This window comes from Pongo pygmaeus, chromosome 14 (assembly GCF_028885625.2).
Source record: "Pongo pygmaeus isolate AG05252 chromosome 14, NHGRI_mPonPyg2-v2.0_pri, whole genome shotgun sequence".
NCBI lineage: Eukaryota > Metazoa > Chordata > Mammalia > Primates > Hominidae > Pongo > Pongo pygmaeus.
Genome location: NC_072387.2, coordinates 58,035,715 through 58,049,919, shown reverse-complemented (window position 1 = coordinate 58,049,919; position 14,205 = coordinate 58,035,715). Strand labels below are relative to the sequence as shown.

At 42.3% G+C, this 14,205-nt stretch overlaps 2 protein-coding genes across 17 annotated transcripts in view; both read right to left on the bottom strand.

Annotated features, from left to right (window-relative positions):
* Positions 1–4,557, bottom strand: part of PHF11 (PHD finger protein 11) — a 32,266-nt gene extending 27,709 nt beyond the window's left edge. For 2 of the 6 annotated variants that reach the window (XM_054445842.2, XM_063650877.1), the window contains exon 1: positions 4,365–4,556. In XM_054445842.2, coding sequence (XP_054301817.2) covers positions 4,365–4,458 — 94 coding nt within the window. In that variant the 5' untranslated portion in view covers positions 4,459–4,556. Of the gene's footprint in view, positions 1–3,260; positions 3,403–4,364 lie in introns of those variants that run through there. The other 4 variants (XR_010123577.1, XM_063650878.1, XM_054445841.2 and 1 more) reach the window with 4 other exon arrangements.
* Positions 4,558–5,456: 899 nt separating this feature from the next.
* The window catches only part of SETDB2 (SET domain bifurcated histone lysine methyltransferase 2), a 52,988-nt gene continuing 44,239 nt past the window's right edge, over positions 5,457–14,205 (bottom strand). For 7 of the 11 annotated variants that reach the window (XM_054445823.2, XM_054445819.2, XM_054445817.2 and 4 more), the window contains 3 exons: positions 11,830–12,170; positions 9,572–9,660; positions 5,457–8,722 (listed from right to left, as the gene is read on the bottom strand). In XM_054445823.2, coding sequence (XP_054301798.2) covers positions 8,605–8,722; positions 9,572–9,660; positions 11,830–12,170 — 548 coding nt within the window. In that variant the 3' untranslated portion in view covers positions 5,457–8,604. Of the gene's footprint in view, positions 8,723–9,571; positions 9,661–10,471; positions 11,317–11,829; positions 12,171–14,205 lie in introns of those variants that run through there. The other 4 variants (XM_054445826.2, XR_010123576.1, XM_054445821.2 and 1 more) reach the window with 4 other exon arrangements.

Genomic DNA, 14,205 nt, shown 5'->3' with positions numbered 1-14,205 from the left:
CTCTTTTAATCTTCTAGACTGGAAGAAGCGTGTAATTCTCTGCAGTTGGGGGAGTCACACTGAGGACTTTTACACAGACAGGCATCTCTCACTATCTGAACTCTTGCTATGTGTTATCTGAAACTCATGGACCACATACATTTGGACAGTTTGGTATCCCTCACCATCTGAACTCAGGAACTGTACAGATTCAGGGAGGGAGGGATACCTAAAGGTGTGTCATGAAGGCTGAGGTATTTTAGGGAAGAGCCGATTGGTTTTCATCAGTAGCTGGGACCAAGAATAGTCAGCAGGGCTCCCCAGGCTCCTTTCTAGGGGGGTTTAGCAACCCTGAGGACTCACAGAGCCTGATTCAACAAGATTGCAGAATTTTAGAATTCTCACAAATGAAACTGAGAGCCAAGAAAGTTTATACAGAATGAAACCACAGAAAGATCACAAGCCTGGAATATAAGAACTATGACTAATTCAAACAACACAGTGATTCTTAATCTCTCCGGCAATCTGCAGGCCCACTTCAATGTGGAAATGGATTGCCAAGGCTCTAGCCTCTACTCTTAAAGCCCTCCAGCCAAGGGCAATCCACCCAGGGCACAGAATCTGGGGTAGCCAGGAAGAGTGGTCAAGGAACACATTCTGCCACTAAAGAAATGGGTGAAACAGTTGGAATGGGATTCACTAATCCTATCATTTCATTTAGAATCCCCTTCCAGTATAGATTTGTTCTGGACTGGTAACTAATTTATGGTGCTGGTTTGGAGATTTCCTCCTTTCTTCTCCTGTTATCATTAGTGTTTATTGCAATTTACTATTTTAGTTCTTCCACTGTTTGCTGGATGTGTAGAAGCCATTTTTATCACTGGTCCAGTGAATGCCTACCTGAACTGGATACAGACCAAAACAGTAGACATTACCTAGAGGCTTGGCAAGGAACTTGGTAATGGCCTTGGAGAATGAATGGCTCCATCACATTATCTCAGGATGAAGTGGCTAGATATGACTTTGGCAGAAGTTAAGTGTGACTGAATTTGGTTTTGGTATAGCTAGAATTCATTACTGGGAACAGAATGCATCACTGGGAACATCTTTAGAATGTATAAATAGGAATAAGGATGTGTGTGTTATAGAGAAGGGACCATGGGGAGCCTAAGGGTAGGATGTTCAATGGACTCCTTTAGGGTATCTGTTCAGCTCACAATGATGCCTACACAATGACACCCAGCAGGCATGTTTGTACTTCTTTCCTCTGGACATAGCTGATAGTCCCAGAGGACCTGCCCATCTCTCAGATATACAGAATTCAGGATAGAAGATTTCAGTTCAGATTGGGCTGGTTTCTTAAAGAAGAAGATGTAAAAACTGAGAGGCTGCGAGGGCAGCCATCTTCTATACCATCACCAGGAAAACTGGACCAGAGAAAGAGAAGAACAAAGCAGATACACTGAGAGATGCAGAAATAAGAGATAAAGGAGAGTGTTGTCAAAGTTTATAATGGCTTCTCAGGTCCTAGTCCTCAGCCCTTTCTGTAAGATGCTAAACCATCCATGCTCTGGGGGGTCTGTGAGTCTGGTTTTCCTGCTTACTACTAATAAGCATCCCTCATGCTTAAATTACATCAAATTGTTTTTGTAGTACTTGCAGCCAGTACATGCTTATTAACACTGGAAGGACCATGACCTGATCTGTGTGTGCGCACTCACATGTTTATATGTGTTTGTGTGCCCATGTGTGTTTAAGAGAAAGACAGTGCTGGCAGCGGTGTGGAAGGTGGACTGCCTTACCCTCAGGGTCTTTCACCTAGTCTATTCCAGTGATCTCTTGTCCTTGTCTCTATTTTCCCTGTCATGATCCCACTCCATTCTTTATATTACCATCAGAATGATCTATCTGAAATGTATTACGTTACTGTCAGAATGATCTACCTGAAATGTACTAGGTCACTGTCAGAATGATCTAACGGAAATGTACTAGGTTACAGTCAGAATGATCTATCTGAAATGTACTAGGTTACTCTCAGAATGATCTACCAGAAATGTACTAGGTTACTGTCAGAATGATCTACCGGAAATGTACTAGGTTACTGTCAGAATGATTTACCGGAAATGTACTAGGTTACTGTCAGAATGATCTACTGGAAATGTACTATGTTACTGTCAGAATGATATACCTGAAATGGACATCTGCCCACATTTCCCCATCACCTACAGAAGTCAAGCTCCATAGTGTTATATACAAGTACATTCATTCCTTCAACAAATATTTAATGAGGACTTACTATTATTTAATATTTAATGAGTACCTACTATGTCCTACTACTACTACTAGGCCAACCAGTCTAGGCACTAAGGATAGAAGAGAGTAAGATGAATTTACATGCCAGTGGCCAGTGGTAGAGACAGGCATTAAACAAGTTTTGTTTTGTTTTCCAGGTAGTGATAAGTGCTATAGAGAAAAAATAGACCAGGAGAAGGAGGTAGAGTGACAGGAGCAGGGGCAAGGGGTGCTCTTTTAGACAGGATGGGCAGGCAAGGTTGAGGGAAGATGTATATGAGCAGACACCTGAATATGATGGGGAACTGAAAATGGGATAATGTGGCAATTTTTCCTTGCAGAGAATAGCAAATGGAAAGATCCTGAGGCAGGGACAGCTTTGGTGGCTTAGAGGACCTACAAGGTAGCAGGGTAGCAGAGTCATTAAGATAGGCAGGAGTCAAATCAGGTAAGGACATGAGGTAAACTGCAGGCCAGGCTCACAGATTGTTCTGAGAGTCATGGGAGACTATTGGTGGGTTTTGAGTAGGAGAATCACATTTGCTTTTTGTTTTTCAAAAAGCATTTTGGCCGCTCTGCAGGCCTGCCTGTATTAAAGGCTACAATAGAAGCCAGGAAAGCAATAGTCCAGGCAGAAGATCATGATGGTGTAGGCTTGGGTGGCAGTAATGGAAGTGGTGAGAAGCAGTCAGGCTCCAGATACAGTCAGGCTGAACACAGAACTGGCTGGCCTGACTGATGCATTAGAAGGGGTGTTGGGAGGAAAGAGAGGCCCTGAGGAGCCACTAAGGTTTTTGCGAGGAACACCTGGGCGAATGGAATGGGCTGGTGGTTGAGCAGGTTTGGAGTACCTGAGTACAGTGGGGGAAACAAGAATTCTCTTTGGGACATACTCAGTTTGAGATCATTTCAGACATGGAAGAAGTTGGTTATACCAGTCTGGAGTTTGGGGAAGAGGTCAGGATGGAAGCGCATCTCCCGTGACTTACCTTACAGTGCATATGTATACCAATGAATGAAATATCCAACTGATTGGCTTGTGGTTGCCGCGTATGATGTTTACGTATGACGTTTTGTGGTTTGGTGCCTTTGTGTCATCCTCTCTGCTGGGAACACCCCTTCAACTTTTCCACCTTTGGCTGAGTCTTGCCCTTTAAAGGTAAGCCCAGGAAACATGGAGAAACCCTCTCTACTAAAAATACAAAATTAGCCGGGCGTGGTGGCACATGCCTGTAATCCCATCCACTCGGAAGGCTGAGGCAGGAGAATTGCTTGAACCCGGGAGGCAGAGGCTGCTGTGGGCCGAGATCGCGCCATTGCACTCCAGCCTGGGCAACAAGAGTGAAACTCCTCTCAAAAAAAAAAAAAAAAAAAAAAAAAGGTAAGCCCAGCCATCCTCTCCTCAAAAAGCTTTTCCTGAACACTGGGAGTCAGGAGTCTCTCATCTGTACCTCTGTGGTTCTGACCTCCTCATTAAAGTTGCCTAGTAGAGTCTCTAGGGCAGGGTCTGCCTAACTCACCTTTGTATGCTCAGGACCTTGCCCTCAGCCTGGCACACCGTTTGGAGCTCTACACACACGCAAGGGCAGGAACCCATCAAAAGACCCACCCACTCAAGTAGAGGGCCGGGAGTACTGGAACGACTGAGAGGAGGAGACGGGTTCCAGTCACGTCCTCCGTGAACGTGAGACCCAGCTCTTCCCTCGGGGCCGCCCCTTGACTCACCGCATCAGGGTGCCCCTCCACTGTCCTGGTTTACCGGTGAGCGGAGGGGCGCTAGGAGAGTTGACATCGGTTGTGGTGGAAGCACTGGGCTGTCACCCGCGGGGGAGGTAAACCGAAACATGCCCACCACTCGCGCGAAACCACGGGCAGTCAGAGCCACCTGTGGAACTGGCCCGGGCCGCGCCCTGTCCTCTGGGCCCCCCCCACAGGCACGCGAATGGTGAGCCAAGTTCGTCCAGTGCGGCCCCGGCGTCGCCCGGAGTAGGGGCAGGTCGGGCCCCCATGCGGCCACGACCGGAAGGCAGGCCCCTTGCCCGGATCCGTCGCTGCCCAGCCCCGCCCGCCCCCCCCGCCCCCGCGGTACACACCGGTGGGAAGGAGGAGCGCCTCCTGCGCGGGCTGGGCCTCTGGACTGCTGGCGCCGAGTACCCTCTTGGGCCGGGGCGGCGACGCCTGGGCCATGGCTGTGCTGCAGCTGCGGGTGGCGGCCGGATAGCGAGATCCCGGAAGTGCCCCAGCTGCACTAGGTTTCGTTTTCTTAAATCTGGGCTGTCGCTTTGAGTCACTAGCCGGCCCGGGGAAAGTTGGGTGTGCAGAGGGGTTGTCACACACACTGCTCCAGATTCCAGTCTAGTCTTAATTTGAATAGCTTAAAAAACCCAAACGCCGGGAGCAGTGGCTCACGCCTGTAATCCCAGCACTTTGGGAGGCCGAGGAAGGCGGATCACAAGATCAGGAGTTCAAGACCAGCCTAACCAACATGGTGAAACCCCGTCTCTACTAAAAATACAAAAATTAGCTGGGCATGGTGGTGCGTGCCTGTAATCCCAGCTACTCCAGACACTGAGGCAGGAGAATCGCTTGAACCGGGAGGCGGAGCTTGCAGTGAGTCGAGATCGCGCCACTGCACTCCAGCCTGGGCTACAGAGCGGGACTCCGTCTCAAAACAAACAAACAAACAAACACAAAAAACAAACAAAAAAACCCCAAACGCCAGGCTTCCCTACTCCACCCCCCACGACTCAGCGGGAGAAACACTCTCCTGAGGGTTCCCCCTAAAAACTTTATCATACTGGCTGGGTGGGCGCGGTGGCTCACGCCTGTAGTTCCAGGACTTTGGGAGGCCGAGGTGGGCGAATCACGAGGTCAGGAGTTCGAGACCAGCCTGGTCAACATGGTGAAACCCCGTCTCTATTAAAAATACAAAAATTAGCCAGGCTTGGTGGCGGGCGCCTGTAATCCCAGCTACTCGGGAGGCTGAGGCAGGAGAATCGCTTGAACCCGGGAGGCGAGGGTTGCAGTGAGCCAAGATTGCGCCACTGCACTCCTGCCTAGGTGACAGAGCAAGACTCCCTCTCAAAAAATAAATAAATAAATAAACAAACAAAAAAAAAATCATACTGAGTTTGGCCTAAATAAGCATATCTTAAAAGGACGCAGAATTAACCGATCCTAAATCCAGTTGCCAGTAGCAAGCCTTTATTTAGCACCCATAGGGTACAGAGCACCATACAAGATGAGGTTTTCAGTGAATCTAACATAAATGCATATAATTATAGTTAAAAAATAAGTTGTTCTGGAAAAAAGGCATATAATGGTGGTTTGCTGAGGAATTAATCAAAGGAAAACTAGAGGTCTTCCACTTTCAGCAGGTTGTAAAGAGGAAGACTGCCAACTAGGGATAGCAGAAGAGAGAAACATTAAAAAGCACAATTTGTATAGTCTTGACAACTATGAAATGAATTGCAGAAGAGTGTGGGGTCTGCAAAACAGGGAAGTGAGCAGACCCTAGCAGCCAATTTTTTTTTTTTGCCCTCCATGCAGGAGGATGAAAGAGTATTTCTTGCCAGGCCAAAATGAAAGGCCCTTTATAAAGAGACTGATATTAGGGTGTTCCCCAGCAAGATAGCTCAGGTAGGTCATAGTAAAACAAAGGGCCCTTTACCACACTCTCAGCTTACAGTAAGCTTTTTGGTGTTCCACACTTAAATATGAGTAGACTACCAAGACCATTAACTCTGAGGAAAGCCTATAATGTGAACGACCAAAACAAACATACAGGGGAAACAAAGAAACAAACCCTGGAGGACACAGATTATACCGAAAGAATACAGAGATGCATGCATGTATGTGTATGTATACGTGTGTGCATATACATACATAAACACACAAACATCTTCAAGGAGATAGAATACTGCAACCATGAGCCAAAATAGGATGCTATTAAAAAAAAATATTCGGAGAAGGGGAGCTCTTAGAAATTAAAAATATGAGACAATATGAGACTAGAAAAATAAAATGCAACAGATGAACTGGAAGATTAAATTGAGAAATGCTGCTAGGAAAAGGTCCTAGCAAGAAGACAGAGCTGAAAGTTAAGAGAAAAGATAGGAAAATTAGAGATCAAATTCTGGAGGTCTAACATCTGGAAAACAGGAATTCCAGAAAGAGAGAAGAGATGGGAAATCATTAGTTTCAGACCGAATGATCCCACCAGGCACCTACTACAAAGGATGAAAATGGACTCTTAACAGGGACAGAACATTGAGACAAAGATAAACCTATAAGCTTCAAGAGAGATAAAAATGGATTATATATGCAAAAGAGAAGGAACAGAATGGCATTCAATTTCCAGTAGTCACCCTGGAAGCCAGAAAACAGATTTTCTGACTCCACAGCAACAGCACTGAAAGCTAGCAGATGTCTTCTGGGCACGGAGACCACTAAAGAATTCTATACCTTGCCAACCAAAACAGCAATCAAGTGTAAGGGTAAAATAAAGACATTGTCAAACACACAGAGATTCAAAACATTTACTTTTCATTTTTCCTTTTCAAAAGCTATTGGAAGAGCTTTACCAATATGTGGAAGAGTAAACCAAGCAAAAGGAAAACAATGGGATCTAACTGGAAACAGATCCCACATAAGAGACAAAGTGAATCTCTGGGGTACTGATGGAAGATGATAGCTATGAACCAGTCCAGACTAAAGCAAATCAAGATTTTAGGAGAAATTTCTCCAAGAAGATAAAACTGACAGAATACCTCATATTTCTAAAGGTCAAATGGACTCCACAGGCAGAGCTCAAAGAAATACTGGCTGATCCATAATAGTCCCTTTTGCACAAAAATAGTTCCCATACTGATCAAGCTTTTTTCCCCCTCCCCACTTCATTTTAGTGCATTGCCTGAAATTCCTGCATTTCTATGGTGAATAAATGGATTTCTCAACTTTCTTCATCTGTAGGTTGCTGGGCTATGTTTTGCTCCTTTTCCTAGCTGTCTGGTTTCCCAGTCTGCTTGGGCTTCCCAGTCCCCTTTTCCATTAGATAGATGATCACGGCTAAGTAACCTATGGTAAAGTGCTTACTCTTTCCCTTTTTTCTGTAAAAAAAAAAAAAACGATTTGCAAATCATGCCCAGGAGATACGAAGGGGTTGTTTCAGATTTCATAGTTCAGAATTGTTTTCGTGTGTGTGTGTGTGCTGTGTTGTTTTTTTTTTGAGACAGGTCTTGCTCTATTGCCCAGGCTGGAAGTACTGTGGTGAAATCATGTCTCATTGCAGCCTTGACCTTCCAAGCTCAAATGATCCTCCCACCTCACTCCTGAGTAGCTGGGACTACAGGCACATGCCATCATGCCAGGCTAATTTTTGTATTTTTTGTAGAGACAGGGTTTTGCCAGTTGCCCAAGCTGGTCTTGAACCCCTAGGCTCAAGTAATCCACCTGCCTCGGCCTCTCAAAGTGTTGGGATTACAGGTGTGAGCCACCATACCTGGACTTCTTGTGTTTTTTAAGTGAAATTTTTGCCCAGTACAATTACTTCTGGCCTAAATAAGCAACATGCGACTACTTTCTAGGTTTCCTTTTCAATAACTGTATCTCTATCTAGAACAAAAATATTCAAGTTCCTCCAGGTTTCTATTCCCTCTTCTCCTATCTGTTTGTATTCAAAGAGTAGAGAAAATCTGTGGGAAAGAAGACTCATTTCAAAGAGTTTGCCAGAATCTTACTTACAGAAGAGCTTCTCCCTCTCCCTACTCAAATGGTTGATGGGACAGTGTTTTATCGATCCAGATATTGCTTCTCCAACAAGTGTTAAAATACTTGGGAGTAACATGCATAAAATTAGATCCTCAGGTGCTGTTGCCCACCTTGTAGCTCATAATGGTAAATGATTTGCCAGGAATTAAAAATCAATTTTGTAGGTAAAAATGTGAAATTTAGCTCTTTGGGGGGGCATGAACTAAAAGGTAACAGTCACAAAAGCAATTAGAAACAGCTGAGTTCTGTTATGACATTTGTTTCTCTTAATATATAATTTGTAAATAAATTATAAATTGTACAGTGGTATTTAATATAAAATATACACTTCCATCCTACTCATGTAAAGTAGCACAGCAGTGAACAAGATACCCTATGTGTATGAAAATATCCTAATTGTGTTCCTGGAATTTCTAAGTCACACAAATAAAATCTGAAATAAAACATAAACCCCATGACAAAGGAAAATGGAAGGGAATTACCTTGATGGACCTAGACCTTCTTTTGCATGGCTTTAATTTCAGCCTGATAAGCTAATTTCACAAACAGGCGTTAGTTATGTATTTATAATATTTTTTTTCTACATTTATTAACCCCACATTGGCAGAAGATTTCCTTCTCAGGCACAGTCCCAACTTCATAGCCATAATCCCACGTTAGCTCTGTTCTTGCTTTCACATACCTAGAAAGGAGAAATTTGAAAAGAATCATAAAATACCCTAAATAACTACCAATGAACCAAATTATATCAATTTTCATATTAACATTAACCATCCTCAAAAATATGATCTGTTCTCTCACCCAACATCCACCAATTAGGAATGACCTTTTATTAAGAATAACCATTTGAGTTTTATTTCAAATCTACTAAAATGTTAAGTAAGAAGGAACCTATCAATATGAGGAAGGAAGTGTATTTTGCCAATAGTGGGACCCAGTCATGTGTTGAGGCCTGCAGTGTGGAAGTAGCTGGGGAATAGCTCTGAATTAAAGATTATGTAGCACTCTGCATCATTTATCCCGAGTGGAACTGGGTGATACCTGATATCTTCAGCCCTTTCAGGCATTCATTCTAAATGGCAGTAAGAGTTGAAATTTCAGGTGTGCAAAATCTTATTGAATAGGAACAGTTTAGGATAATTGAATATTCTACAGTACCAGATATTTGGGGCTATATCTTTTTAAAATATTTTTAAAATATTTTAAAGTATATATCTTTTAAAAATATTTTTCTATTGTAATTATCATTTTTTGAGACAGGGTGCAAACTCTACCTCTTGGGCTCAAGTGATCCTCCCACCCCAGCTTCCTGAGTAGCTGGCCACCACACCTGGTGAACTTTTTCTATTTTTTTTTAGTAAAGACAGGGTTTCGCCATGTGGCCCTGGCTGGTCTTAAACTCCTGGGCTCAAGCAATCTCCCCACCTTGGCCTCCCAAAGTGCTGGGATTACAGGTATGAGCCACAGCGCTCAGGCCCTCTATTGTTAAAGTCACAATTTCAGAATTAAGTAAGCAAAATCAATTTCAAACCTGTTGGTGAAGAATGCCACCAATGGAAAATTCCTGTTGTGTGTTTCTACAAAAACATTCTGTACCAAGAGATTTGGGCAACAACTATGCTGTTAAATAAAAATAAACACAAAGGTTAGAAATAGCATAAAGTCTGATGCCTTGTGCTTTTGCATTAGAAAACCATTCTGTTTTTAATATATCACACTGATTTTGTTCTTTTTTTGTTAATGTATAAAATATCACAGCTCCTGTTAATAGTGGGAACCCATTCAGAAAAGCCCTGTTCTGACACTCTTCTATGTTGCTGGCAGAAATGCAAAAATGGGACAAATCCCTATAAAATATGTCAATATTTATCATTATTATAAATGCATTTGTCTTTTGATTCTGCAATCTCATATCTAGAATTGTATTCCACAGATTCATCTGCATATGTTTCCACGTGCAATTGTTCATTGAGCATTGTTTTTAATGCTAAAGGTTTGGAAATAACCCAAATATTTGCCTAAAGCAGATTGGTTGAATAAACTTTGGTATACAATACAATTCTATGCGGCTATAAACAAAAGTATACAAATAAAAACAATTTGAGAAGCTCTGGGTATTAATATGGAATTGCCACTTTTTTTTTTTTTTTTTTTTTTTTTTTTTTTTTGAGACGGAGTCTCACTCTGTCGCCCAGGCTGGAGTGCAGTGGCATGATCCTGGCTCATTGCAACCTCATGCCTCAGCCTCCCAAGTAGCTGGGATTACAGGCGTGTGCCATGATATACGGCTAATTTTTTTTTGTATTTTTAGTAGTGACGGGGTTTCGCCTTGTTGGCCAGGCTGGTCTCGAACTCCTGACCTCAAGTGATCTGCCTGCCTCGGCTTCCCAAAGTGCTGGGATTACAGGCATGAGTCACACCATGCCTGGCCCAATATACTGTTAATTTGAAAAACAAAGTATAGAACAGTGAATATAATATGCTATGTTTTATGTGAAAAAAAAGGAGGGGGGGGGGAGAAATAAGGCCAGGTACGGTGGCTCATACCTGTAATCCCAGCACTTTGGGAGGCCGAGGTGGGCAGATCACTTGAGGTCAGGAGTTTGAGACCAGCCTGGCCAACATGGTGAAACTGTGTCTCTACTAAAAATGCAAAAATTAGCCAGGCATGGTGGTGCACACCTGTAATCTCAGCTACTCAGGAGGCTGATGAGGAGAATCACTTGAACCTAGGAGGCAGAGATCGCAGTGGGCCAAGATCACATCACTGCACTCCAGCCTGGTGACAGAGCAAGACTCGGTCTCAAAAAAAAAAAAAAAAAGAAAAAAAGAATAAAAATGATGACCTACAGAGAGAAGGTGGAGTCGGGGCATGGGAACAGGAGCACAGTACTTCTCAAGGTATGGCTTTTTTTTAACAAAAAGTTTTCACAAAGTAAGTTTAATATGAAGATGTACAGAACCTAATTTTTACATCACTGTAACAAACAAGCCTTTTGGAGAGGAGACACTGTAAGCAACAAATTTCTTTGCTGAAGATAGCCATTATGTATCGTCGTTCCGAGGCTTCTAAATAGATGATACCATTTCCTCATATTAGCACTATTCCAGTATTGCTCTGTTGCCCACTAGCTGCCATCTCCACACATTCATCACGTGATTCATTAACGCCTGTAATCTCAGCTACTCAGGAGGCCGAGGCATGAGAATTGCTTGAACCCCAGAAGCGGAGGTTGCAGTGAGCCGAGATTGTGCCACTGGTGACAAAGTGAGACTCTGTCTCAAAAAAAACAAAAAACAAAAAACAAAAAACCAGTATATTGTGGCAATCTTTCCATATTAATACACCATTAAATCCCTGCAGTATTCTTTGGACATATCTGCCACCATTTAATTTCACTGACAACTTCCTAGCCATACATTTTTTTCAACTCAGGTAAGTGAGCTTATTTAAATCTGATATATTTACTTTTCTTATACACCATTTCTTACAGTTTTTTAAAAGCAAATGTTTACTATGTGCTAGGCAGTGTTCTAAGCACTTAATGTTAATTGATTACATTCTCATAACATCCTGAGACAGTTATCATTTATCCCCATATTACAGAGGTAGAAAATGAGGTATCAGAGGTCAAGTAAAACATCCAACCGTACACAAGTGGAGGACTGGAATTCTAACCAGATGGTCTGACTTTAGAGTCTGTTTATCTTATTTTCCTCATAATTTTGTTAAGTAGCATAGAAAAAAAACAGTTGTTCAGAAATAGGAATCTCAGCCCTTATACTCACATTAAGGAAGCGGCCGACATTTCCTTCTTTTGTGGCATCCAATAAAAACATATTCCCTTTATTGAACTTTGTTAGAGAATCAGATGAAGTATTCTTGGTTTCACTTAGCAACTCTTCATCACAAAAGACCTGCTGTCTTTGACATGCTGTAGATCGTCCCTCTTGGGGTTTCTGTATTTGAACCTCAATTGCCTTTTTAATATTCTGATTATCCAATGTGGTCGCCTGGTTACATCTGCTCCTTGGTGGAGTTTCTTCTCTATATTTAGTTATATCTATCACATCTGATTCAATCAGCAGATTATCTTCAAACTCATCAACATGGTTTGAACTTGAGTCCTCTAATAGACATTTTGGAAGGAAACATCAGGAAATATACTTGCTGAGCAATAGTGCTGACATTAACAACACTAATTAGATGCTAGGTGCTTTAATTATCAATCCTTACAATGTGTTAGGCAGGTAGTATTATTTTAATTGTATAAAGGAAACTTTGAGTCTCTGAGGGATTAAGGAATTCATCTGACCCACAATAACGAGAACTGGGGTAACAAACCTAGAAATGTTTGAATCCCAAAGTCTGCCTTCTTTCTACTACGTAACAATGCCTTTTTATGAATCTACATCTTGCTTCTTCATTATTATATTTAATCTCTACTCTTAATAAACTGACTTTCTTCTCTTTAATTCTGGAATCTGCACTGAAGTATATTCTAAACAAATGTAACATAGTGGGTGTTTTGGAGGCACTCTAGGCCTTTATGCTGCCAATAAAAGGCCTAACCCTGACAGAGTCACCTTCCACAAGTCCCAGCAGTGACAACTGTATTGACTGTATTGCTAGGGGTTTTGCACATATTAGTGTTTGGTGTTTTACTAGATGACCATTCAATAATTACACTTTTGTAAACAATAATCCTTTAAAAGCAGATGCATCGCTCAATCATTTTTCTTATCCAACAAGGAAAATAATTTTTTGAGAGTATTCAAAAGTGTGAATATGGCTGGGCACGGTGGCTCATGCCTGTAATCCCAGCACTTTGTGAGTCCAAGGCAGGAGGATGTTTGAGGCCAGGAATTCAAAACCAGCCTGGGCAACAAAGTGAGACCCCATCTCTACAAAAAAATTAAAAAAAAAAGAAATTAGCCAACAAGGGGGTGTGTGCCTGTAGTCCTGTTTGCTCAGGAGACTGAGGTGGGAGGACTGTTTGAGCCCAGGAATTGGAAGGTACAGTGAGCTATGATCCCACCACTGCACTCCAGCTTGGGTGACAGACTGAGTCACTGTCTCGCTTAAAAAAAAAAAAAAAAAAGATATGAATGCATGTCAGATGGAGTAAGTATAAATTACTTATTTTAAAACAGCCACAAAGCTACTTGGACCACCTAATTCAATGGCGCAAAGAAATTATACTTGTCTAAAATTGAGGCTCTTGATTTAATCATCACCGTTGCTGCTGGCTGCTGTTCCTACATGTACTCATATTTTAATCATGGGTTACATGTAAGTCATAATACAACTTTGGATTTTTTTATACAAAAAGTATGTAGCTTTTGACTTCTATTGGAGTACCCGCTATATATATTGTAGCAGTCAATGAAAAGGGCAGAAGAACCAAAAGCAACGGTATGCAATGTGGCTCACATGCATGATAAAATAAATATAATACACAAAATCCCCTTTCTTGATAGACCTTTTCTATCAAGGAACTGCCATGTCTCCTCCAATCTCCATCCTTTAATATTAGGTGGAGAGCTGCAGTTGCAGGGGGGAAGAGACAGCAGTGGCTCACCAATTCTTCACAAACGGATATCTCTCAGCAATGTCTCCTTGCGAAGGACACAGTGAAGTGCAAAAGTACCAAAAACAATGTTTGTCCAGTTGTAATATTAACTATGGCAAGGACTAGTAACTCTGAAACACAAGGACTCAGGGTGGCAATATTTTAGCCTTTTGCCAGAGTCATGCTGAGTATGCTCTGCGGCAGTATTGGCTAGGCAATTGCAGGAGAGTGATGTGTGTTTATTTTGAAAGGTGTCTACAAAGAGTTTGAAAGTGGCTGCTTTGCACAATGGTTCCAAAGCCACGGACAACACCTGTGCACCACACAGACTCAAGAGTTTTCCAGCCCACCCCCTCTTGCCATGCAACAAGTCACTACTGGCAATTAGACCAGAGGTCAGCAAACTTCTTCTGTAGAACACAAAATAGCAAATATTTTAGGGTTTGCTGGCCATGTGGTCTCTGTTGTGATTATTCAACTCTTGCTGTAATGTTGAAGCAGACAATATGTAATGTAAATTGGCTGTATTCCAATAAAACTTACATTTTATTTTATTTTTTTGAGACAGGGTCTTGTTCTATCGCCTAGGCTG